The sequence below is a fragment of the Carassius gibelio genome, chromosome A4, assembly GCF_023724105.1.
Source record: "Carassius gibelio isolate Cgi1373 ecotype wild population from Czech Republic chromosome A4, carGib1.2-hapl.c, whole genome shotgun sequence".
In the NCBI taxonomy this organism is placed as follows: Eukaryota; Metazoa; Chordata; class Actinopteri; order Cypriniformes; family Cyprinidae; genus Carassius; species Carassius gibelio.
The window spans coordinates 26,904,919-26,930,259 of record NC_068374.1 but is presented as its reverse complement, the minus strand read 5'-3'; the positions used below and the strand labels follow the sequence as shown (position 1 = coordinate 26,930,259).

At 39.0% G+C, this 25,341-nt stretch overlaps 1 protein-coding gene across 2 annotated transcripts in view; it reads right to left on the bottom strand.

The window, feature by feature from the left end:
- The window catches only part of LOC127975324 (plexin-A4), a 180,209-nt gene that overhangs the window by 133,443 nt on the left and 21,425 nt on the right, over window positions 1-25,341 (bottom strand). For both annotated transcript variants that reach the window (XM_052579295.1, XM_052579286.1), the window contains exon 3: window positions 15,984-16,166. In XM_052579295.1, coding sequence (XP_052435255.1) covers window positions 15,984-16,166 — 183 coding nt within the window. The remainder of the gene's footprint in view (window positions 1-15,983; window positions 16,167-25,341) is intronic.

Here is a 25,341-nt window from a genome sequence, read left to right as displayed (position 1 = left end):
TGTTTTCCAAACAATGGCAGTGAATGGGATTTGATTTGAGAAAAAGGCAAAGATAATCCCATTCCCTTTTTCAAACTATAAATCTTCTGAAGAAAGATATTAAACGGGGAGATTGAGATGCAGAGGTTGTTGGTGAAATACCATCTTTATGTTTTAATGTCTTGCATAAACAGTCTTTCAATAGATACAGTGTGAGAGCTATAGTCCTGTGAAGGTACGGTAAGGTTTTCTAATACCTCAACAAGCAATCTAAGACGTATTTTTATTCAATCTGGCACTCAGTTTGAGCTGAGTTCTTACAAAAAAACATGCTGCCTCCCAAAATGTTAATTATTCAGAGATGCCACGGAGATCTGCATGTGCGTGCATGTGATAACGCAAAGCAAACCCTAACTGTGCATTACATTAGATGTCACTTCAGAGACGAAAAGACTGTAAACCTTTGCACTATTCCTAATCCCTTCATCCTAAACGAGAGATGACAGCAAAGAGAGAGAGAGACAGACAGAAGGAGACAAAGGGAGAGACATCAAAAGAAAAGTGACATACTGATTTTCAAACAAACCACAAGAAGATGAGTCAAACCTTCCCCATTGTGTCTTTCTGTCCCAGGCTCCCCAAAACAAAACACAACAAATGCACTTAAACCAACCCTGGCCAAGAAGCATAGCAGGGGCCTGAAGGCTCCATCAGAATTGGGCAGGTGAACAATACACAATTAATACACAAATAAAAATATGTGCTTAAAGAGAGACAATGATGGCAGCTGTTCATGTCTTCCCAAACACATTCCATAAAGAGGTCGAGGTCAAGCATGGGATCAAGTCAAAGCTCAAGGGCAACAAAGTATTCAAACAGCTGGTCAGTTCAAAGTCTGACCAACCTAGTCTTCAGTCACATGTGCTTGTTTTGTTGAAAGGTGAAGCAAATGTTTCCCTTTTGTTTCCAAGACTGCAATTTGTAAGAAAACATAGTTGTACTGAAAATTATGTGTGTGTCTATATATTATATTATATTATAATAACATGAGCTAAACATTTATAAAAGACTACAAAAAGGCACACTGACACCATTAGTCATCACTGTCTGTCATTGACATCAGACCTAATGCTGCCATTTTATTATGAGAGCTACAGTGGAGTTAAAGATTTTCAGTAAATAACAACATGAGGGTGAGTAGATGAAAGTATTTTCAGTCTTGGATGAACTATCCCTTAAAAGGAGTACAGCTTGGTTCATTGCTACATCAAAGTCAAAGGATGCGCTGCAAAAAAGACGACCAGATACTGTGTTTACGGTTATCAGCCGCAGAAATCCAAAATAGCAGTCACCCATCACAGAAATTGAGGGATTTTAGGCTTTGCCAACAACATTACACAAGTGAAGTCCTATTGTGGGCAGTCTAAGAGATTTTACTACGCACAAAACCTCCGAGCTACACAAAAAGCCAACGGCAAATCATTCTTTTCTGGTTTCTCTTCACTCTCTCCATTACTCTCCCCTTCACACCCACCCATGTCATTTTATTGTCACCATTCAACATCACATCACAGCAAATGACATAGTTCATATCACACTCCAATTAGAGACACAGCCGGGGGCTGAAGGATGCGCTGAGCACTGCTGAGAGAATGGGGAAAAAGCAATGAAAAACATGTGTGCTCGCGTGGCACTTAAACACCAGCCACACCATTTGTGTGTGTGTGTCTGTGTGTGTTGATTTGCACTCCCACTAATCAGATTCGATATCCATGTGAAACACAGAGTAATGATCCTATTTACATCCGTTGCCATATTAATCAACTTTCTTAACCCCGACCCCTGGTTGGGGGCTGAGGCGTCCTTGTTTTGATCAGAGGGGTGTCACTTTTGAAATATGGGAAAAATGTGAGGTTTCATAAACAGTAGGACAGTCTGTCTTCTTTTTACAATCCCATGCATTTCTTCTCACGGCCTCACTGCATCTCTCCATCACAGAGTGACATTTATTACCTGCACTCATAGACAGATGAGTTTACAGGTGTTCAGCGTGACAATAAAACATGTCTGTCATGATGCATTTCATCACATCTTTCTCTATGAAACAAGTTTTGAATTTATATGTAGTCCCTCTATTTATACGCTCTACTTTTTTATAGGCCCCAACCTGCCGAAGGCAATTCTATCTATTTATATACAGTGAAGTACACATATATAGAAATAAACACTTTTGTCTGCTACTGGGCCAAAATTGAACCCCTGCAGCCCCCGGAGAGAAAATTATATCTCATCATATAATAGTAGAAGGCTATCAAACGTAATAAATAACACCCACAAGCCCTTGTGAGGAATTTGGTACTTTGCCCCATAGGGAGTGTTTTTGATTTAATCACGGTCATTTGATGCCTGTTCATTTTGATATTCCCTCATCTTTTCCATTTGAAACATTAGTAATATAGACCTGTATTAGCAGTGACATAATTGTGTGGTAACATGCGTTTGTGTGTCTATAGACTAAAGTGCAATTGGACTGAATAGTAATACCGCTAATGGAATGGCTGGGAAGGTCACACTATCACCTCTACAGGAGCTCAAAAGGAGAGCATAATCAATACTGTTGGACAGGTGAGAGAGCAAGAGCGAGTGCTAGCGATATATAAATGTCCTCTCTCTAACAATATGACATGCTGCACAGTTCACCTCTATGCCTATAAATCAGCAGCTCGTTCAGAAATGAGGTGAGAACAGCTCAAGTGTTATGACAGAGCGCAGACAGGAGACTGTAACTCTGGACTCCCCTGGGCTAAACAAATGCTTGTTTCTAATATAGCTAAAAGCCAAGCTCGCATGCAGTACACAGGCTAATGGTGGTATAGTCTGAGGACAGATCTGAGGGTTTTAATGCATCAATCCACATAAAATAATATGACTTTGCTACATAAAGTATACCTGTTAACATAATGTAATTGTAGACAGTGATAACACAACAGTCCAATGCAGCATCTCAGGGTTCTAGCATACTAAATCTGAAACGTTGCTCATTCCATCATTCATTAATAATAATAAATGTGTCCAACAATTAAAAACAAAACATAAAAATACAAACATAAATCAAACACAAAAGCAATACATAATTAAAAAATAATATATAAAATTAAGTAAAATAAATTAACCTTGCTTGTTTTGTGTTCTATTTGGCACATTTAAATGTTCAAGAACACTGAACAACAGAAAGCTCCTGACATCCGAGAGAGAGGCTGTGTGTATTGAGAATGGCCTATCAGCTGAGAGAGAAAAACAAAGATGACCAGCAATCAGATCAGAAATGAGAGACAAGAGAGAGTCCCTCTCTCTGCAAAATAGCCATTCATTAACCCATGGCCATGGGAAAACACTGCACACCAAACTCCACAGAAATGGATCGGCCTCATCGATTGTGGCCCATAGAAGGTGTGGAAACAGATACTTCAGCTGCCGAAACAATGGATAGCGTTTCATTAAAACACCAGCGCTTCACTGCTTTCCAGCCCGTATTGGGTTTCTGCCACGCACAATACAAGTGTAATGCTGTTATGTCAAAAGACAGGGAGAAAATATAGTACAAAACCATGTGTCTGAATCAAACCACTGACTGGAACAAGACCTCTTCATTTCAAACAGATGGCTCCAATGAGAAGATTAAGAGCAAATTGGCAGTTGTTGAACAAACCTGAAGCTGATTGAGGTAATTTACCAAAAAATTCAGGTTTTGTTTTTGCTTAAGTATTTTTCTAATCTGTAGAAGGCCCAGGGGGCAAGTAGCCTAAAACAATCCTAAGGTTAAGTGAGCTGTTAGATACCCGTAGAGAGACAGTTTCCGGCCTGGTAAACCCAAAATAGCCATGCCGGTCTGAGTCGGGCGTTTTGCTTGGATCATCGTAATTTCACTCCTCATTCCTGAATCAATTATGCATGTCCTCCCCTGATAAGAAGAGTGTAAGTGCAAGTCCGAGGGGTGAAGGGAAATTGGGGGTCAACGAGTAGGGTCTGCCGTCAAGAGCACTTTGCTAAAACAATAAAAAGAATGGCCATGAGTCTTCTGATCTGGGCCATGCAGAAAAGAGAATGAGAATAATTAATTATACAACAGGAGCAAATGTGCAGCACAGTCCAGAGCCAATAAAGCAAACCTAAACGCTGTTAAGTGCTAAGTGAATGGAGCACTCCAGCTACATTTCAACAGATGCCAGTTGGGTAGAGGGTTATTTAAACCTGATAATAGCTTTAAAGTGCAATGAAGAAACAGGTCAAGGTTAGCGTATAGGCAGGAGGTCACTCTGAGTGAAGAACTCTGTTTTTTTTTGCCATGTCACGCTGTGGGGCTTTTTCTATTTACCACATGCTACAGAGACTACATGTAGAAAAGAGAGTTCCCTCTTCCGCTTAGCTTCGCTCCTCAAACCTTTTGGCTTAATGCCAATCTCCCCCTTTACTGCTTCAAAACGTTCTCTATCTCTTGGTTATTGCTTAATCAACCCAAGAGATCTGACTGTGTTCCATATGTTAAACAACAATAGGACTGTAGTAACCATAAACATAGCAATAATGATTATGTGCTGTAGAAATCAAGGTAATAATGAAGTGCTAAAAGAGGTTTACAAAAGGTGGGAAAGATTGAGTGTATAGAAGTACAAGCTCTGCCATGCTTCAAGAATCTGCAAGACTCTTTGGGGGAACGCATGAAGGCCATATATGGTCCATTAGACCTTCTGCAGCAGAAGATTACATCAATTCTCTTCCCTTAACGGTGTAAACAGAAGGACTTGATGTGATGATGTGACGGAGTGAAACGCATGTTTGTGTTAAAAGCCTAATGTATAAAAACAAATGAGGCTTTGCAAAGAGTCAGCATGAGGTATAGCCCACTGAGGAACAAGTATATGGTAAACGAACGGTTGGTTTGCTAGGCGAACAGCTGAGACTATACAGCTATAATGAAATAACAGAAACCAATTAAAGGCAAATCCAATAGAATTGCCCTGGTCCTTCTCTGGTGCTTTTGCTCAGCTAACACAGAAAATCTCTTTAAGGAGGAAAAGAGAATATGACATGTCTCTTTAACTTTATAAAATGCTAAACATTTATGACTTAGCCTTGATTTTTCATCATGTCATTTTCAGTGAAAAGGTTTGCTCGATTATCTGTCCAAACTAGGACACAAACTCAAGCGAGCAAAATGACTGTCAGCAGTTTCTTTTATTAACAGCATAAAAACACTCAAAGACGTCAAATATTCTAATCTGAACGCCCTTGAAACTTCACTTCCCATGATGTCTTGTATTTTGGGGGGTAAATTAAAAGTGAAAGTGCAGAACCATGCCTCAGTGTCTTGTTCGATATTAAGATTTATTTTTATAGGAATAAACAAAAGGACTAACTATTCATTTTTACTAGTCATTCAGAAAATAAGTTAGTTAAGCCAAAATTTACCGATGGCCAGCTGGACAAAAACCCATTTTATGTGATCCATGACTGGCTGAAAGCCATTGATTAAAACACAACAAAAAAAAAATATTCTCTCAAAAGTTCCTTTCTGTTGTCTTTTACTGAAAAGGGCACATCCAACTGCATAGAACATGATAACCCAGATCTATCATTGGCTATTATGGCTGAACACATGAAGATCTGAGCTCTAGTAAGATGTGAACACTGGAAAGAGACTGCAATGATCTTTCCAAAAATGTGGTCACATTTATCATTGTTCAGTGAACTTCTGCTGGCAAAATTTAGCTTATTTCAACAGGAATCCATGTCAGTGTGAAAGATTTCCCCTCACAGATTTTGCAGATTCAAGATCATACAAATACAAATGTACCACGTATACCAATAGAAAGCTGCTTGGCTTGAGAGTGACTTGTGTAAGCTATGCTTCAGACATCGCTATACTATTAAGAATAGATAATAATGAACCATTCTTCCAAGAAATTTCACAAATGTGACCGTTCATTAACTCTTCAACCTGGTGAATTATACAGACAAATAAAGTATCTCAGAGAGCATGAACATTTCTTCTGTCAGATTGACTGCCCAGGGCTCTATTAACAACAGCAATCCCATGTTTAGAGGTTAGGGTACAATTAATGGAAATTCCCATTAAGCATGTACAATGGATTATATGATAAGTTCCTAATTCTGTATGCCCTAAGGAAAGTTGCAAACAAAACACACTTTAAGCAAACACAATGGACACAGCATGATGAATTTATGTGCAAGTCAAACATAGGGCACATACTCTAATGAGCAGCCCATCTCATGTATCCCTCATCTGCTAGAAGAGAAAAGTGTTTCTCTCAAAGATCTGTAATTACCATTCCATGGGCGTAGTGAAAAGCCCCATAATCCTCTGGGAGAGACGGTGTAGCCAAGATAAAAATCCACTTATTAAGGTTTGGTCGATGGTTCTTTCGGCAGGGGAAGAAGGGACGGGGAAAAGGAGGGAAGGAAGGAAATGAGTGGTGAGAGTCCTAATTTCTGCATCATTTTGTACATCTTCCTGTTATAGCACTTGTAAAGAAATTTCAGTGTAACCGTTTTCATATGCAAATTATATTTATCCTAAAAACCGTGACAAAAAGCGGGAAAAAAAATGAGTTCTATAACAGCAGACACACACCTGCTGTGCACCTTTTCTAGGTTGTTCCTGCCTTGTATTGTCAAGGGAACAAAATGAGTGACCCAGTTGTGAGGAAGCTCATTTTCCTGCTTCTATAGTTGAGAGTCGCACCGGTGACCTCTTGAGACTGGAGTGAGCGCTGTGATTGGCTAATGAAAGCTCACCTGCAATATGTCCTCTACTGTTACAGTGACACATGGAGAGAAAGGCTCATAAATCAGAGAAAGTGAGAAGGAGGTACAGAGAAAAAGGAAAAAGAAATGAAGATGAAGGAACAAAGGAAAAGATAAAGAGCTGGCTCTGTGGTTAAGCAGGACACCAGATATTTCTCTGTCGCAATGCTAACATAACAAGTTCAATGACGGTCATAATTTATGCATTACAGTTTCAAGGAACACAAATCAGCTGAACAAAGGAGGCCTTGCATATTCAGAGTTACGTAACTGGAAAGTTGAATGTTCAAAATAGCATAAACTCGGGGGACAAAGCAATGAATTGTGCTTGTGTAAAAACCAGATCCTTGTGCAGCCTATTGGGGATTTTATTTGCACGTTTAAATGATGAATAAAAAGCTAGTGGAAAGATTTTAACACATTTAAACCCCTCTACTCAAACACTTTATGTTGGTTCTGCTTTCAACTACGTCCCTGAAACAATCTCAACCTCCATCCTCGCACACCAAGATGTTTTGAAGTCTAATTAAAACAATGGAAGTTTGGAGTTGCCGAATGAATATGAATGACCTTTCGCCACACTATTTAATTAAAGATCAGCTTTGGTTTTAATTAAACGTTTGAAAGAGAACGTTCACAGTCTGTTACACAGAGTAATTAATGTAGAATCAAGGAGTTCCTATCTGTCTGAAAGGAGTGGTGCCTCAGCATGTCTGATTCTAATCACTCCCTCAACATCTTACTGCTTCCACAGGTTTAAGAACATGTTGAAAACTCTGTCACTCGCACACACAGTTAATTGAACATCTCCTGCGCATGGATCAGATCAAACCAAATTGATTAAACTGAACAGTAGTATCTTTTGAGCTTGGTATGGTAGCCTGCTCACAGATTAACGCACTTAACACATTACAAGACATTACTGAGTACAAACAAGACTAAAGATATTGAGGTTCTAAGCTTGTTTGGACAGGATGTAGTCCTTATGCAACTGGCTAACGTGACCGGCAGGAGTGATTATGGTGGTGATTTATAGGAAATTACTCTTCCACTGATGATTTATGGGTTGCAGTTGCTTATGCAACGCACTAAACCTAATCATCCATTTCCAACATGACGAATGATCTCTATGTAAAATCATTCATAATTATTAACCTGTTAGCCAGCACCCCCCATTATGGGACTCACAGCTGAAAGTGCTCTACCAAACTTATAATTGTAATAGTTTCCTACTTCAGTGTGTTAAAAACATAATTGTGGTGTCTTTAGAAAGAACACCCTTTGGACTTCACTTTTTATCAACCAGATTTGATAATGCTAAAAAATATTAAAAGTTATAGACACTGAAGTGCCTTGAATTTATTTACCACTCTTAAATATTTTTTTATTTGATATAAAAATACATGAAATGAGTCCTGGAGCAATCTAGAAAAGTAATGGGTTGAAAGCCACATGTCTCATGAGTTTCTATTTCAAATCTGAATAAGATATCATGAAAAATGAGACTCCTGCAAATATTTATATGAGACTATGTCTACACCCCCCAAATATAAGAAAATATATTTCCCAATAGTACTGAAGGCTTCTACAAACTATTTAGTCAGTAAACATACCACTGCATGGTTCTTTTCAATTATAAAACACTAGACAGAAACGTAGACATCATATAAATGATTTATTTGAGCACTAGAAAAATACAATAAAAATAATTTGAGAAAGAAAAATAAGAATAATAATAATAAAAAAAAGATTTAACTTTGTTTGCCAATATAGAACATCCTGAGACTGCTAGAGATGCATATTTTACAATGAATTAAGATGCAAATAAGTGCTGATGTGCTCCTTAGAGGGATAGTTCACCCAAAAGAATATGGAACTTATTTCATCTTGTTTTTTGTGTAAATAAAGGACATTTTGACAAATGTCTCAGAAAGTAAGTCAAAGGATCAAATGTTGTTTCGGACTCAAAGACTGTGGCTAAAACCATTCATCCTTTAAAATATTATGCATACGTTTGGAACGATATGAACCTCAGTAAAGGATGAGTTAATCTAATTTCAGGTCATTTTTGCACAGTTAGATTACAAGTGCAAAATATTGCATGAAAGAAATTGTTGCATAATGCATACTATTTCACATACATTATTTACTTTAGAACATATCTACAGATTTTGCAGTAAAAAAAAAAAATTTAACATACAGAATTGACTACCACTTGATTCACAGTTTGATTCTCTGGAAGAATTCAGAGGTTGTTAAGAAAGAGAGATGGTTCTAGCAGACATTTGTTCATTAGTTCAGAGAGTTTCTGGTATCCGAAGCTGTCGTTTGAAGGCGGCCATCTCCTTTAGGGCATTTGGGTGGTTTTATGGCAGTCTTAATGGTCTGGTTACAGCTGTTTATAAGGAGAGGTCTGGTTCATAATGCTTCAATAGGACTTTTAATAAAATACTAGAGGCTTCTGGACTTTCAGAGGGTGGACCCAGACATGCTTATTCTGTTGGGAGGAGAGAAAGAAAATGTGGTGTTTGGAGGACTGATTTGAGAGAGTGTGAATATATACACCCAGATGAGTACACCCATATTCCAGCATTGGGTAGTATTGCAATAAAGGCAGTGGTCCTATTAATTCAATTTTTAGTAGCACGACAGTCAGCCATCTCTGAAATAGCACTGCATTTCCAACAAGAATATTGTAGCATGCAATAGTGGAAAAGGCAATAATCAAACATGTCAAAATAAACCTATAAATAAGCCACTGTATAATTTCAGTGCAACATCCTTAAAGGGATAGTTCAACCAAAAAGGAAAGTTCCGTCATCATTTACTCAGTCAAGTTGTTACAAACCTGTATGAGTTAGATTTTTCAAAAAATTGTTAAACAAACACGTGATGGTAGCCATTGACTTCCATATTTTTTAGTTTTCCCATACTATTGAAGTTAATGGCTGCTGTCAACTGTTTGGTTACTGTTCGGTTCTTCAAAATATCTTCTTTTTCTGTTCAACAAAATGAACTCATACAGGTTCAAAACAACTTGAGAGCGAGTGAACTAGTTTTGGTGAACTATCCCTTTAACACTGCCATATCCACACACCCCACAATGCATAATTCACACACAAATGCAAAAAATAAGCTCTTCCACAGATACTATGCAGCCCGGCTAAAATAGACATGGTAATCTAAGCCCTGCATATCTTTAACTGGCACTGAATGTTAGATCAGAGCCCGTATACTCCATTACTTTAGTATGATTACAGCGCTCTGGCATTCGCTTCACCTTAGGATGAATAACCCTGAATGAGCATATTCAGGAATATTCTCTTTCCCTCACTCGCTCTCTCATATTTTTGGTGTCTCTGTCAGCTTAGATTTCTCACTTCCTTTCAGAAAATATCCAAGTATTACACAAATGTGTAACTGTGGATGATATATGCTGAATTTAAAACAGAGAAAATTAAATTTTTTTGCACTCAAAATTTCCAACAAGAAAACACTTGAGCATGATTTATTTGTACTTACAAGACAGAAAACCAGCGGACAAGCCCATAATGAATAACACAATGACTACAAGTGCCATGATCCATCTACACACTGTGTGTAATCAGTGATGTAACAGAAGAAGCCATGTGCACTGTCACCCCAATGAGCTGCAAAAATGCTTTATCAATTATAGAGGACACGGAGGAGAGGTAGACAAAACAGAGCTCCACTATAAATAGACACATATCAAATGCATGACATGTCATGGCTATTTTAGACCCCATGTGTTCAAACTGTAGTTCAGAACTACTTCCCTCCTTCTCTCTTTCTCTCTCTCACCGATAAAGGTCTAATAGACATTCTTTTGCCAGGATCAGATTCTACACAGGTACACAAACATGGACGTGAATGCTTAGCCAATGCATTGCAAGAGTGAGATGGCATATGATGCTTTCAGAAGTTTTATATACTGTATATGCAAATGCAATAAATTGATTAAAAATAACAGTACTGTAAATACATTTTGTGGTTACTAGGCCATATATATATATATATATATATATATATATATATATATATATATATATATATATGTCTAATAAATGCTTTTGAGCTTTCTAAAGAATGGTTAAGAGTAATTTAGTTTGTAAATATCACTTTTCAATTAAATTTATACAAAGAAATGAGCGCTGCAGTGATTAAATACTCATTTGGTTATCTCCAAAGCTCACTTGAATTTGTTCAAGATCATTAAACGTGACACTACGATGTCATGGCAGCTTTAGAAAGTTTTTTTTCTTGAGGTCACTTCGTTCCTTTCTTTTCTGAGGCTTTAGGTGAATAAAAGCCTAGCAGTAGAGGCTGTTGTGTGCGTATCTGACCCCAGACACACTAACAGGCCAGCATGTTGTCAGCGGTCTGGATCTCTGACCACTCCCAGGTCATTATTGCGCCGCACTTCTCATTTGCCATATGTAGGCTTTACCCACAAAACAACCACAGCAAAGGGTTCCAGCTCTGCCTCAGAAGTCAGAACAGACCAACTGCAGCTAAACTTGCCTCAAAATCTGCACAAACAAGTCATTAAAACTAAAACGATCATATGAGAGCGAGAGCGACAGACAGGAGGGGCTGTACCAACATGTTATGGTGCGGACACTCAAACCACGGCAGACACAGTTAAACAAAAGACAACTATTTTGAGATATACTACTATATTTTTTTTACATTGCTTGAAGATAACAGCAATCCTAACTTTACCAGGCACCCCGAAATATTAAGATATTACTTTCTTATGATGGTGTCCAGAAGTTGGTCCAATAATAGAAGTCTGTTGTCTGATCTCAGGCAGTCTGATAGATGTGAATAGCGTTCGATCACTAGATTGGGTTGTTGTCCCATGAGAGGAAATAGTTATTTTCTCTCCGATAAGTAAAGCTATTGCAACATTCCACAACACACGGCAAGCGAAAAAAAGAGCTGGATGCCATAGCAACCTTCCTTATAGATTCATAAGCATGGGAAGAAGTCTAAGTTTTGCTGTCATCAGACATATTCAAGGCACACAAATATTGAAGTGTCTCTTACAAATGAGTTGTGTTCTTTCACACTGGGTGTTTCTCTATAGGGCTGCTCGGTTTCTCTGCAGAAAGGCCCGATTCCAAACCACAGTATTTTCCTCTGGGGTTTGGCATAAGCAGCTGCAGAGACAGCGAAGAAACTGTTGTATACAAGGACACGCACACACTCAACACGCTCAACATTCACATATGCACTCAGACACACACACACACAGTTTCCCCAGCATCTAAAGCACGCTGTCCTGCAGCATATTTCATCATTAAGTTTCAACACTTAATCCTTTGCTCCAGTGACTCCAGCTCTCTCACATCATTTCAATAATCTGCATCCGTGGTGAGCGTCCAATCAAACACACACATGCACAACTGCTAACCAACCCACCAGTTTTGGGCACACAAAATAAGGATGGGGCACAGTGGTCAACCAGTTGACTAGTCACCCAACAACAAACAATTTTATATTTAAAAATGTATTACCTATTTTATATATTTATAATAATTAATTAACTCATATTATTATTACTATAATTGTGATTATTTTTAACTCTTCATCCATTAATTTATTAAAATGTAATATTTTTAGATGTCTGTCAGTTTTGAACATTTGTACAACGGCATGTCTAAAAAATTGTCTGTTCACTCGCATGCATAAATCAATAAAACAGAAGCACAGGGAGAATAAGCAGAAGGGGAGCATACAAGAGTCTTGTCTATAGGATAATGTGACCTTTTCCCCACCACCATCTACCATTCACAGACAAATTGAAGCCTTTTCCACCAGCCATCACCTTCGACAACCGGCAATCTGAGCTGTCATCCTGAAACAACCCTTCTTCACTGCCTGAACAATTTTACAGTGTCTGAATCACGCCCTTTGAACTGTGCATCTCCTCAGTGGGCCGAAGAATTCACTTCAGTGCACACCTCATGGCTAAATGCACAGAACCTCATCAGATAACGCACACACTTCGACCCATCTACACACAAGCAGACACTTTCCCCTCAGTCCTTCACACAGGGCGCTGTCAGCCAGACTTCCTGTGCCAGGTCTGCTTCAAGGTTAGCTGCTCATTGTATTGAGTGAGTGGCTGAGGTTCTGTCAGCGGCGAGTAGGCCTACTGGATGCATTATCACCTCAGCGGGGGAGCTTATCCGGCCCTCCTGGTCTGCGTGTACCATGCCTGTGAAGCAGGCTGCCGCAAATGCTTCAGGCAAAAGGATTAGAAGCCTGTAAACATCACCGCTGGTTCGACACGGATGCGCTGACCGCAATTAATAGGTTTAATTTCACCCTTTTTGACTTAGCTACCGGCCAAAGGAGAGGATTGAGGCCTTGGCCATATGTCCTATTTATTATACGTAAAGACTCAAAGGCATCATGAGGGTTTTTTGAAAGGATAATGTAGATGCCAATGAGAAGAACTAAAGGGATTGGAGAGCTTTAAGCCAACGTATAAAATCAAATGTGGTGGCCATGTTACTGACTGAAGTCCTGCAAGTTATTAACAATTGGGAAACGGCAATCATTAAAAAGAGAGAGAGAGAGACATATGGGAGAGGGTAATAGACATAGGTGGGTGGATGGATAGATTGGGGGATGAATAAAGAACAAGAGAGCAAGAGGGGACAAAGAGGTTCCAAAGTCCCAAAACCCCATCTGGTCTGGGGGTCCGCTGCAGTGCCAGGGGTGCTGAACAACTGCTGCAGCAAATGCAGCTTTTCTTGTTTTCAGTTCTGTGATTTTAATGCTGACGGCCGTGTGCATGTGTGAGCACGTTATAAAAATGTGTCTGTGTGATATTCTCTGGAGGGTTTAAAAGTTGTTTACTGCTTCTCTCTGGGGTTTGGCTACAGCTCTGTCTTTTAACGCAGTGATACACAGAATATTCTGCCATTGCACCTCCTCTTGGAGTCAATCACACGGAGAACGCTAGCTATAGTTGGAGAACCATGGCCATGCTGAATGCTGTAAGCTTTGGATTATCCCATACAAATGTAAAATAAATACCAGGTGGGGATTCTGCTGTCATGTTCCACATAAGTAACCCTAATACCAACATTTACATTCAGAAAATACTGCATTAAATGAAAACAATCAACAATCACAACAACACACACACAAACATCACAGAGAGACATCACAGAACTTTTTGTGTAGTTGTTCTCCAACATGAAGTCTCAACAGGTCTACATTATCTAATGTTTTTGGTTTTATTTTTCATTGAGCTGTACTATTGAAACAAGCCACTTAAAGACCCCGGTGAAGGCACATGATGAGCAGTTTTCCTTTTCTAAGCATATGCTGATGTATTTCCAATCTAAACTTCCTTGAAAATTCCTTTTTCAATAGCCAATAAGCTTAATCTGCTACTTGCTAGTCAGCTGCAGGTTTTAGGGGATGAAAGATTCTTGGGACTGGACAAAAATCCAGTGAAGGAAAAGTGATCTGCCTTGCTCCAACTTCCCAGAATAAAAAGACGGTAAATTTATAAATTGCTTAATGGGTTAAGTCAACATTTTGGAGTTCAATGTAAGTTCATGTAAATGCCAAAATCAAAACTCTCATTTTGATTTTATGGAGTCTTTTTTCCACCAAGTTCCCATACGGCTATCTCATAAACGATTAGAGTTGCTCCGGATGATATTTACTTTTCTTGATGAGCTCATCTTCAACTAGTAAACAATTTACTGAGTGTGACGTGCTGGCGGACTATAAATTACCATGCAAAAGGAACGGTAATAAACTAATTTTCATTGATTAATGACTGCCAGTGCAAACTACTTTCTTGTTTTGTCTAAAAGGCAACCGTGACATCATCTGCTGTTTTCCCGCAGAGATCTACAATCACCGAAATGGCAACTAAAAGGTTTCTGTGTGTGTGTGTGCATGGCTATGTTTGTCCATCTGCCTGAAAGAGAACGTCACTGTGTTGCCTGTCTGTTCCCTGGAGATTCGTTTGGCTGCACACTTCTGTTCATATCCTCAATTTGCTGTCTGTCATTTCATCAATTATAGTCTCAAGGATTTTTTTTTTAACTGCCCTCAGAAAACATCCTTATGGCCCCATCTCCAGTTGCATTAGTCTCCATAGAATATTTTTAATGGAGTTTCAGAAAGAGGCATATCTAATTAGGTGGCTAAAGGCCCATTCACAACAAGGACGATAACTATAAAGACAACTATAAAGTTTTAATAATCATTCTAACTCTATGAGAATGGAGAAGTCAACACCACTTGTATGCACTCATATTAAACGGAACATTAACGTGAATTGGTGTGGGCACTAATCTAGCTATTGCTAAAGTTATCTTTATTGGTGTGAACAGGCTGCAAAGTTCCAGAAAAATGTTTACATAGCCGAAATGGCTCCTCTCCTTCCATCTTCTTCTTTTTTTGGGAGAGGACTTATATGTTATGCCATGGATTTTCATCCACAGCCAGAACCAACTACAAAACGCACCACCACAATAACAAGAATGCGTCAAATTGGAATCCTGCCTTTTGGCAAAGATTTGCCTGTCTGTAACATCAACACCCTGTAGGTTTAGCACTTGAGAAAAAGAGAAATATGATACTCTCATTCTCTCTCTCCCTCTCTGTCCGTCTTTCCCTCCCTCGCTGACATTCTCTCTCTCTCTCTCTCTCTCTCTCTCTCTCTGTTTTAATGTTATTTTCTGCTCTGTGCAGTGTCTGGCTGGCCCTTGGATTCGTCTCAGACACGGCTCCTCTGAGGCACAGTCAGAGAAGAGGGTACCGGGCTGAAAGCCCCTGCACCGCATCATCCAATTACCCCCGACAGACTCTGCCTGTGCAGGGATTCCCATGGCCCTCTCTGCCTACGTCGCTTACCAACCGTTCCACTCTACATGCGTCAGACACAACGGCAGAACATTTCAGAGCAAGACCACGATGCAAAACTCTCTGGATCTAACGTTCTTACAGAGTTGAACACGCTCAGATCATCTCAGTTGTCATAAAATGCCCAATGTCAGCAATTACTACACAAGACTTGATAGACCTCTGAGGCTTTTTAGAAATGCACAGCAACTATGCAATCCTTTAATCAGTCAACTCGGTGGTTTCTCACTCTCCTGCAAGAGGAACATGTGTCCTACCTTTTTCAGACGACCCCCTTTGGTCCCCACAAAAGCCAGAGAGTGGTTCTTGTACACGTAGGCGATAACTGATGTCATTTTGTCATTGGATTCGGAGAAGAGTGGAATCCCGCGCACCATCTCTGAGACGCCGAGTGGGGCGTTCATATCCAGACCACAGAAGTTGTCATCGATGGTGAGGAGCTAGAAAAGAGAACGATACATAAGGTTTAATTCATCTAGAGCAGAGCAAATCTAACACTAGTCAACTAACTGGTTATAAAATGACAAGTTGAGTCATTTCTAGTTTAAAGAAATGTGATGAAGATTAGCAAGGATATGGAAATTGTTACAACTGTTATGAACAAAGCTGTTTCCATTTGACTAGATTATGATGCAACACAACATTACCAGACAATTTTCACAACATTACAAGGCATTTTCACAGCAAATACATCATTGTCACTATTCCAGCCAGTCATATCTAAAATAGGGTTGTGAGGTTTATCTGATTTAAGACCAAGTGCATTTATCATTTCAGGTGGAGAAGCATCTTAAAAAACATCTTTTAAATATGGCATTTCAGGTGATGCAGTGCGGCAGTGGGAAAGTTGCCAGTGTCAGCCAGAACGGAGTGATTTACAGCTTCTGATAAAGAAATAATAATTTGGTAATGCTTCCATATTTCAGTCTGCTACAAGAGCTTTGGAAACAACAGCATCCATTGAAACAGCTGCACAGACCTCAGGATAAAATGTCAAACAAATTCGAAAGCATGATTAATGATGCCCAGGGCTTTGACTCATTGAGGGCATGAAACCATAACACTTCTCAAGCGCTGCCAAATATGATACGCTCACAGCATACTTTAATTCATTCACGAGTGTCTCCTCAGGCTCTGATAAGGCCAGCTCAGAAAAAAGTTTGAATGTTAATTTAAACAGATTTTTTTTATTAATATTATCGATTCATTTAAAATCCTTATCTTTCAGAATAAAATAATAATAATAATTTTGTACTTGAACACACATTCCTTCTAATGCTTCACTAACAATAACGAATTGAAAAATCAGCAACGCATTATGAAAAATTAAGGGGGAAAATTTAAAAAAAAAAAGACAGACCTTACACAGATTATGCATAATTCATCATGCAAGACCAAGTAAAAATATTAAATGTTCTTTTATTCTGTAAATTGTCAGAAAAATTTTATCAGCAGTACACATACATTTCATATATGGCATAATAGGCAAAATATCTGCTAGGGGAGAAACGCTAGGGGGAGAGAAAAAAAAGATACTTTGAAAACCTCCAGTGTTTGTGTGTCATGTATAGTAGTTTGACATACATGATGATGTCAGGCACTTTAAAAGGTCTAATTTCATTCTGAAAGCGTGAGCCATAACTGTCCATTATTAAGCAGCCTAACAGGTGTCTCAAGCTGCTTTACAAGCATTAATATTTCAGATTTTAATGGCATACACTCTCAACTGGATCATGAAATACAAGACAGCTTGAGCTGTGCTTTGCCCTCAGGCATCAACCCACAGCACAGTCCCCAGTGATGAAGTAGGCAAAGGGCAATCCTGAGAGATTCCCAGGTTGTAAGAGGAAGCAGCTGGATGTACATTATCACTCACAGACTCTTTGTGCATGTACTGATATAATGTACATACTCCCTTGATGGGAGTTCAGTTATATCTGAAGTGGCATTTATCTTAATAACAATGGCTCCCAGCTAATAATGTTTGAAAATCCAATGAAGGCCAAGGGACAGAACTGTGGCGGAGCAGCAGATTGGACAAACCACTGAGAGACGCGATCAATCAAGTGACCGGATGGGTCTTTACATGCAATATAGCAAATGTCTATTTGCCAGTGGTCAGAAGATACAAGACCCTTCATTAAGCAAATGGAAGACAGGGGCTGTCTCTCTAAAATGGCGGTTTATGCGCGATCGTCCAAATCGATAGTGAGCACCGCACTCAATTCTCAGTTCACTCAATACAAGTCGGAATGAAGAATAAATAAAGAAATGAAGGAGAGAGTAGAGAGGGGGAGAGAACAGGGAAATGTTCAGCATTGTATATATATTTTTCCCCTCGCTCTCCGCAGTTGTCTGACCTTTAGAAATGTTCTACTGTCAGCCAAAGTCTGCGTTCTGCTCGGCTCGCCAATGCCAGCCCAGAGTAATGGTGCTCATTTCTAGTGCACGGCTCTTGTTAGAAAGCCGCAGCCACAAGAAAGATCTGTTTTCTGAAGTGTTAGTCTTTCTGCAGATGTCTCTTGTCCATATTGAGGGCCATGAATCATTGCGGGATGTTGAGGCAGCAGCAACCTGCTTCTATGTGCACACCTGCTTACACATGCAAATAAAAATAACACTCGACCGCAATCACAGCCTCCAGCACCCTTCATCCTGCTTACACGGGTCAAAATGTGTAAAGCCCCTACGCAGCACAGTGGTAGCAACAGCTACAAAGACTTGCCACCTTTGAGGTTAAGACTGAAAAAGAAAACTGTGCTAAGAATAAACACAATGACAGTCACAGTTGTGACACAGACTAATGCCTTTTGGCACTGCGGATATTTTATCAGAAAGCCCAGGCCTTCGCGTGGCAGGGCGCATATGCCTGTGACACAGATTGGGGGAAGGGAGCATGTGTTTCGACGTCTTCTCATTGGCATATGCCACGATATTTCTGGCAAGGTGAACAACATGCCAATCAGACCCTATGTGTTGCAATCTAATGAAATAGGCTTCCTGTCTGTCAACCTTTCAGGAAGCAGGCACGATTTCATTACCTAGCCACATAAACATGACATTTCCTCCCGACATAAATAACATCTCTCAACGCCCCATGCACGAGAGAGGGCGCTATCCCTGCCACCCTCCTCTACTTCTTTGCACTCTCCGTTTCTCTGCCTTTTATGCTTTCATAAATGCACAGCATGGAGCAGACGAACAAGCTGACGCATTATTGCCAATTTCACGCTGCACTTCTGAAGGTGTACGGGGGGGGGGGGGGGGGGATGATTTGTCGAACGCAACTAAAAGCTTCTGGATCAGCGCAGGCGCCGTCTTTTCATTTGAACTGGTTCCAGAGAACGGGGAAGCAGAGTCCGGTCATTTCGGACAGCTTGCTGCCTGGCTACGTCCTGCATCTCTGTGTGTCCATGGATAGTAAGACAACAAGTGAAATCCAAGGAGTTTTTTTTTCCCCAAGTCTTTTTGTCCAGTAGGAGCACATAGAAGACTAACCTTGAAGAGCATCTGGCACAAGAAGTAAAAGGAACTCTGGGGCACGAACTACACACTTTTTAGTTCAAAACACCTTTTGTATGCCTGTCTGAGAAGGCGCAAAACTTTTTAATGCGGTATTAACAGATCACAGTTTGATTAAAATGCACAGTTTATGCAAATAAACCCTGATCAGTGCTGCGAGTGTACATCATTCAGATGATGAATCGGCTCTTCAAGAGCTAATTCTGCACAGTCATATAATTACCCTTTCAGAGTCTTTCCTTTTCATGCTCAAGTAACATCTCACGCAGGGATTGTTGTTAGCAACAAAGACATTATTTCCCACAAATCTCAGCTCTATGTTCGACGTAATTATATCAACACTCAATCAGCTCGGAGCACGCCAATCCATGTGCTTGTACAATCCTGCGGCATTTAAGAGATTGTTTTTTGGTGTGTCCGTTACGCGTTTGATTGGGAGCATTCTCCACTCGCTCTGACTTAATGGTTTCTATCAGGGTTGAATGACTGATAGACAATCATGCTGACTGTCTACAGAGATGAACCATTCAGGAGAAGAGCATAATGGCACTCTATTAGGGATGCACCAAACTTCACATTTTCAAATTCCATTATTTGTTGGGTTGCCGGTCAACTACTTCACTAATCGGTTTTATAATTAGGCTGATTTCAGGGTTCATTTGGTCCAACATGGCTTATGTTTAAAACACAGGGGTGGCCAGCTCTGGTCTTCAAGGTCTAATTTGTTTCAGAGTTTAGCTCACCTGCCTGTAACTTTCTAGTAAGACCATGAATAGCTTGTTCAGGTGTTTTTTTTATATTATAATATGATGTATTGCTTAATACAGCATATAGATTTTTTTGTTTAGCAGTATATATGGGATAATAAATTTTTGCATGCTAATTTCTCCTAAAAACCGTTATAATTTAAAAAAGGTTAAATGTAATCTTTAGCAAATCACAAAATGAATATCCATTTTCATACTATACATTAGAATCTTTTATTAAAAATGCAGATGTGAGATGAGAAAGGAGCCAAAACAAAGTTGATAATTTTATTTTTCTTTCTTATTTTTAATCATAAAAATGGACTAACAGCTAAAGCACTACCACTAAATATGTATTTATTGCTTTGGTACTTGATTAAAAAAAATAAAATAAAAAAAATCAGACTCTGAGGTGTTTTTTGGGCTGGGCCCTCGAGATGTTTTGACATGTCCCAAAATGTCTGTTTATTTCAGTCAATTCTAACATTTTAACGGCTCAAGTCTGATTACACCGTTATCACCCATCCCTACACTCCCATGCCATCCTTTTTCCACACCGCTCTTTTGAATTAAAGGCCTCATTATCTCTGTTTCCATCCTGCTGTGGCCTCTACCCAGTGCTGACTTTACCAGAGAACTGAAAAACATGAAAAGATATGAGTGATGAATATCGCATAACTATCTGCAAGTAATGACACCTAATGACTTAATGACTGTGAACCCTTTCGGTACAAAAGAGATTCTGCAAGCTTCCGCTTCCATAGAAAAGACCTCCATTTGAAAGCACTTTGTCTGTATTATTTGATCAAACATCGGCCTTTTCTGGGCACTATCACTACTCCCAACTGAATCTGCAAGCTTCAAAGAAATTGTCAAAAGACATCAAAATGAGAGTTAAAAGATACAAAAATCAAACCCCGAAATCCTGTCTTATAGCACTATGTTAGCGTACATACAGTTGAGTCCAACATCTAAATGCAGCCACAGGACAGGATTTTCACAGATCTGTGATGATATCTAAAAAGCAGGTGAGTTGTGATATTAAAAAATCTTCTGCAAGACCTACTGGGGGTACTGTAAATGCTCAATTGACAAAAAAGAAAAAAGAAGCTCAATTCAGCAGCAGTCAATGATGTCACTGCATACATCAATCTTTGTGGATCAATGAAACCCTTTGGATTTGAAATGTTAGCACTTATGAAGAAAGAGGTTGTGTTTGCATTGGTGTGCTCTTAAGCCATTTTTTGAGGTCATGTGTTGTATGGATATGAAAAATTCATGTATTTATGCATGCTGAAGGCAGGTTTATGTTGCACATAGTGTTTTCTGAAATCCCAACCTTCAGAAGCAACACAAAGGCAATCCAGCTCGCCACTTGAAAGTGTTTGTAGCTGTGCTTGTGTACACATTCCCATATGTCAAGATGGCTTTACATGCATGTGTAGAACTACATAAAGTTTAGAATGGCTCCAATGAATGAAGAAAAGATGGCAAAATTAGCATACTGCTCAAAAAATATCCAACAAGTTCTGGAGCACATAACCTTTTCACACCTACGCGTAAAGTGAGTTTAGTCTGATTGGGAGATAATGATTTTATGATGGATTATGACCTTTGCTGCAGTACTTCCAATGGGAGATGTAATTACTGGGGCCAATAAACCTGGAGATCGACTTTAATGAATGGAAATGCACTACACAGTGCAAGTGACTGATTAAAACCATGTCACACCATCCAATAAAGTGGTTCTCCCAGAAAGCATCACAAGAGAGGAACTTGGCGAGGAACTGAAGCCATGTTCATGAAAAATAAAAAGCTCTCAGGAGGAAAAAACTATTTCAGACTGATAAACTAGCATGTTGTCGAATTTACAGGTGCACTCATTATTTTTACCTACGTTTCACACATGAAAAAAAAAATTTAAGCAAAAACCAAGCAGCTTGCTGTTGGCCACCGGAGTGAATTTGCATAAAATTTTAACATAATGTGAAATCTGCAAAGGAAAAGGTTTATCCCTTATGCAAAATTCTCTATCATGGAGATTGTGAACAGTACATTTTTAGAATGGCAGCATTATCTGAAAACATTTGCTTTTGCATAACACTGCATGTCAGTATAAGTCCCAAAAAACTGCAAGATCAACACAAAGTGTAATAACAAAGTGCACCTTTAATGGAAAAAAATAAGTATGTATAGCAGTTAAAAACTAACGAGAACTGACAGCCATTTCGATAGTATGATAAAAAAAAATATCTGTCTAGGAGGGTGAAAAGCGCTAATTATTTGGCAATAATATGTAATGAGCATGCAGAGAGACTGACAGCTGTAAGGGAACAGCCTATATACGGATTTTAATTACATATAATTTAGATGATTATGAAAAATAATGAGACCAATTTTAATTTAAAATGTTCTTATCTGTCTGATCGCAATGTCTCCATCAGCAAGCTGAGGTTGAGAAAAAAACGCATAAATTAACAAAAAATATATAAATATATTCCTATCACTGTGTGTCACCCTTGGTTGCTTCAATACACCACTCTAGGAGACAAGAAGGGTGAATTTACTGTGCCAGACTCATTTTCACACCATTTCTTTTTCTGACAAATGGAACACAGGGCGCTGGCAGAATAGATTTTTCATCAAGTCAGAGGTCAACAAAGAATGATCTAAAGCAGGGGTCTGCAACCTTTTCGACATGACGTGCCATCCAAAATGGGACACAAGACACAATATGAATATGAATTAATTCCTTGTAAATAATAGTTAAAATATTTGCCCTTGATATAACAAATGGAATAATTAACTTGTTTTTGTTAGAAATAAAACATGGCTGTCAATGATGTTCCAGTCAAAATAAATAAAAAAATAAATAATAACAATCAACCCCATACATTTAAAAAAAATAAAAAATAAATTAAAATGCCTTTTGTTGTCCAGGTTTAAACACTTATCTGTCTGTGCCCAAAAGGCACATGTAAAGGGAACCAAAGCTACAATAGTCTTGAGCTAGTCTTGAGCTACAGATCTCTGCCTCTGCATTCAGATTCCCCTTTGGTGTGTCTGATCTTTAAATAGCAGCACACAGCTGTCAGTTGTAACCCTGTGGGAGTAAAGCTGTGAGTGTGACTTATCGAACCCTGGATTTGGGATTAAGAGAACATGGGCCTGTCTTCAAATCTCAGGAATGCAAATGTATTGGGCAAATTATATCATTTTTTTCAACCGTTGGGGTGGGGTTTATATTCTCATGTTATATATATATTAATAATAATAATAATAAATATTACGTAAATAAGTAGAAAAATGGGGGGGGGGGGGGGCAAAAGAAGGCACCATATGGGCATGGGACATAATTAAGAGCTCATATCACATGTAATGGAACATATTTCAAAGGAGCACAGTCTCTTCTTAATGAGGGTGACCGAATGACCACTGTGTGTGACATGCACACCTCTGTGTATGTGCGTGAGAGATGACTTCATTATCACCATCTAAAAAGATGATGTCTAAGTCTGTTTTAATGAACTGATGAAGATGGCTACTCTGTCTCACATGGTGAAATGCACACCCTTTCTTTTGTGAGTGTGTGTCTGTGTACGTGTCATGTTTGACATTAACAGTGCCCCTTCATGCAGTCGGACTGCCCTAATGAGCAGTAGGGCTGAGCGTCGGTTTATTAACTGGGAAAACACACACCATGAGAGAAGAGAGCAACAGAGAGCTAGAAAGAGCTGGCAGAGTACAGAGTACTGCTGCTGCCTCTGCAAATTTATGACACATACACACACTACATTTACCATGGTAACCTTAGCTACTAGTTATTTCTAGAGTAAAACTATGGTAATGTGACAAGCCATCAATTTAAATAAAAAAAGAGAGACGGAAAAAGCTGCTTGTGGAGGACAAATCTTAAGTTTAAGACAGACAGACAGTGCTACAGAACAAAGGTGCCTTCAGGATGTGTTTTACAGTTTTGTGTAAACTTGACATGCTCATCTTAAACATCCGATGCATCACATCACAGACATCCCTCTAGTACATTTATGTTATAAAACACATGAAACGCCATTAAAGCATTCAAATAGTTATGGAATTCATGACAAATATTTTTATTGTTGGGTCTCAGCAACATTACATCATAGTTCATATATTTTATCTATATTATTTTTGATATACATCTAAAATAAAAGCTTTTCTTCTATGTCATTAGTCTGCACATGACACATCACGATGACTGCTAGTAAAGACCTGAATTTTGGACAGAACTAGAGATATATCTCATATGAGCCAGGCTTACATTATGCTATGATTTTCACAGCATAATATCCTTATCGTTTGCAGAGGGCACAGAGAGGATATTAAGATATACATCACTTTCATATCTTCACAGGACCTGCATTACTATCATGTCATAATGTTTGCAGAGGGCTGAATATTGAGAGAATGTTATCTTCACATTCATGAAGTAGGGCTTGCTTGATCTCACTGCGCTTCTCTGCGTACTTAATTAGACTTTCATATCAGGAAAGCCAAAAAGCTACTGAGTCGCTACCAGGTATTTTCATTTTTCTATCTTTCTTGCTTCATGGGTTTGTCTTGAGAAGCTTGTATACGTTCGGTGCCCTCAGTAAATTATGACGTGTAATATTCCAGCAATATTCTAACTCGGCAGCAGTGAGTTTTTCATGCATTATTGAAAACACAAACCCATCTGAGACCAACAACTGCAATTCTTGTAAAATCATCCGAGTGTTATTAGCAAAACATCCATCTCCCCCACTAAGATAGCAGGTTCATGTGCCATTTTCTCACTCCTGTCATTCCCTACTTTTTATCTTGTCAACACAGTCCCATTGAGCACAGATTCCACAGCCCAAGATCATTTAATTTCAGTCACAGAAAAGCCTGAAAGATTTGTCATTCTTTTTTGCCCTGGGACACTTTCAAATATATTTGTGGGTGTTTTACAGAAACACATGTGTCTGAATTTATCAGTCAATGAGCGGGTCCTTTTATTCATGGGTGAGTCAGCGCAATCGTGCCCTTGTTCCTTCTGCCTGTGGGTGTTTGGAAGCTGCTTCATACCTAATGTAGTCTGCTCACTGTGAAAGACAACATGAAACAGCATTCACAATGCATTCAACTTTCATAATGTACCGTGTTTTCAGGTGGCACAAAATATTCTGTGGCAAGTAAATATAGGATGAGGCTCAGTTCTATCCATCAGGAATAGTACCACACAAAAAAAAATGGAAACTGTTACGATGTAATTGAAGGTTATTTTGCTCCTCAACCATAGTCTTGGTTAAATCTCCAGACATGACAGCTCATTACATGGAGCAAG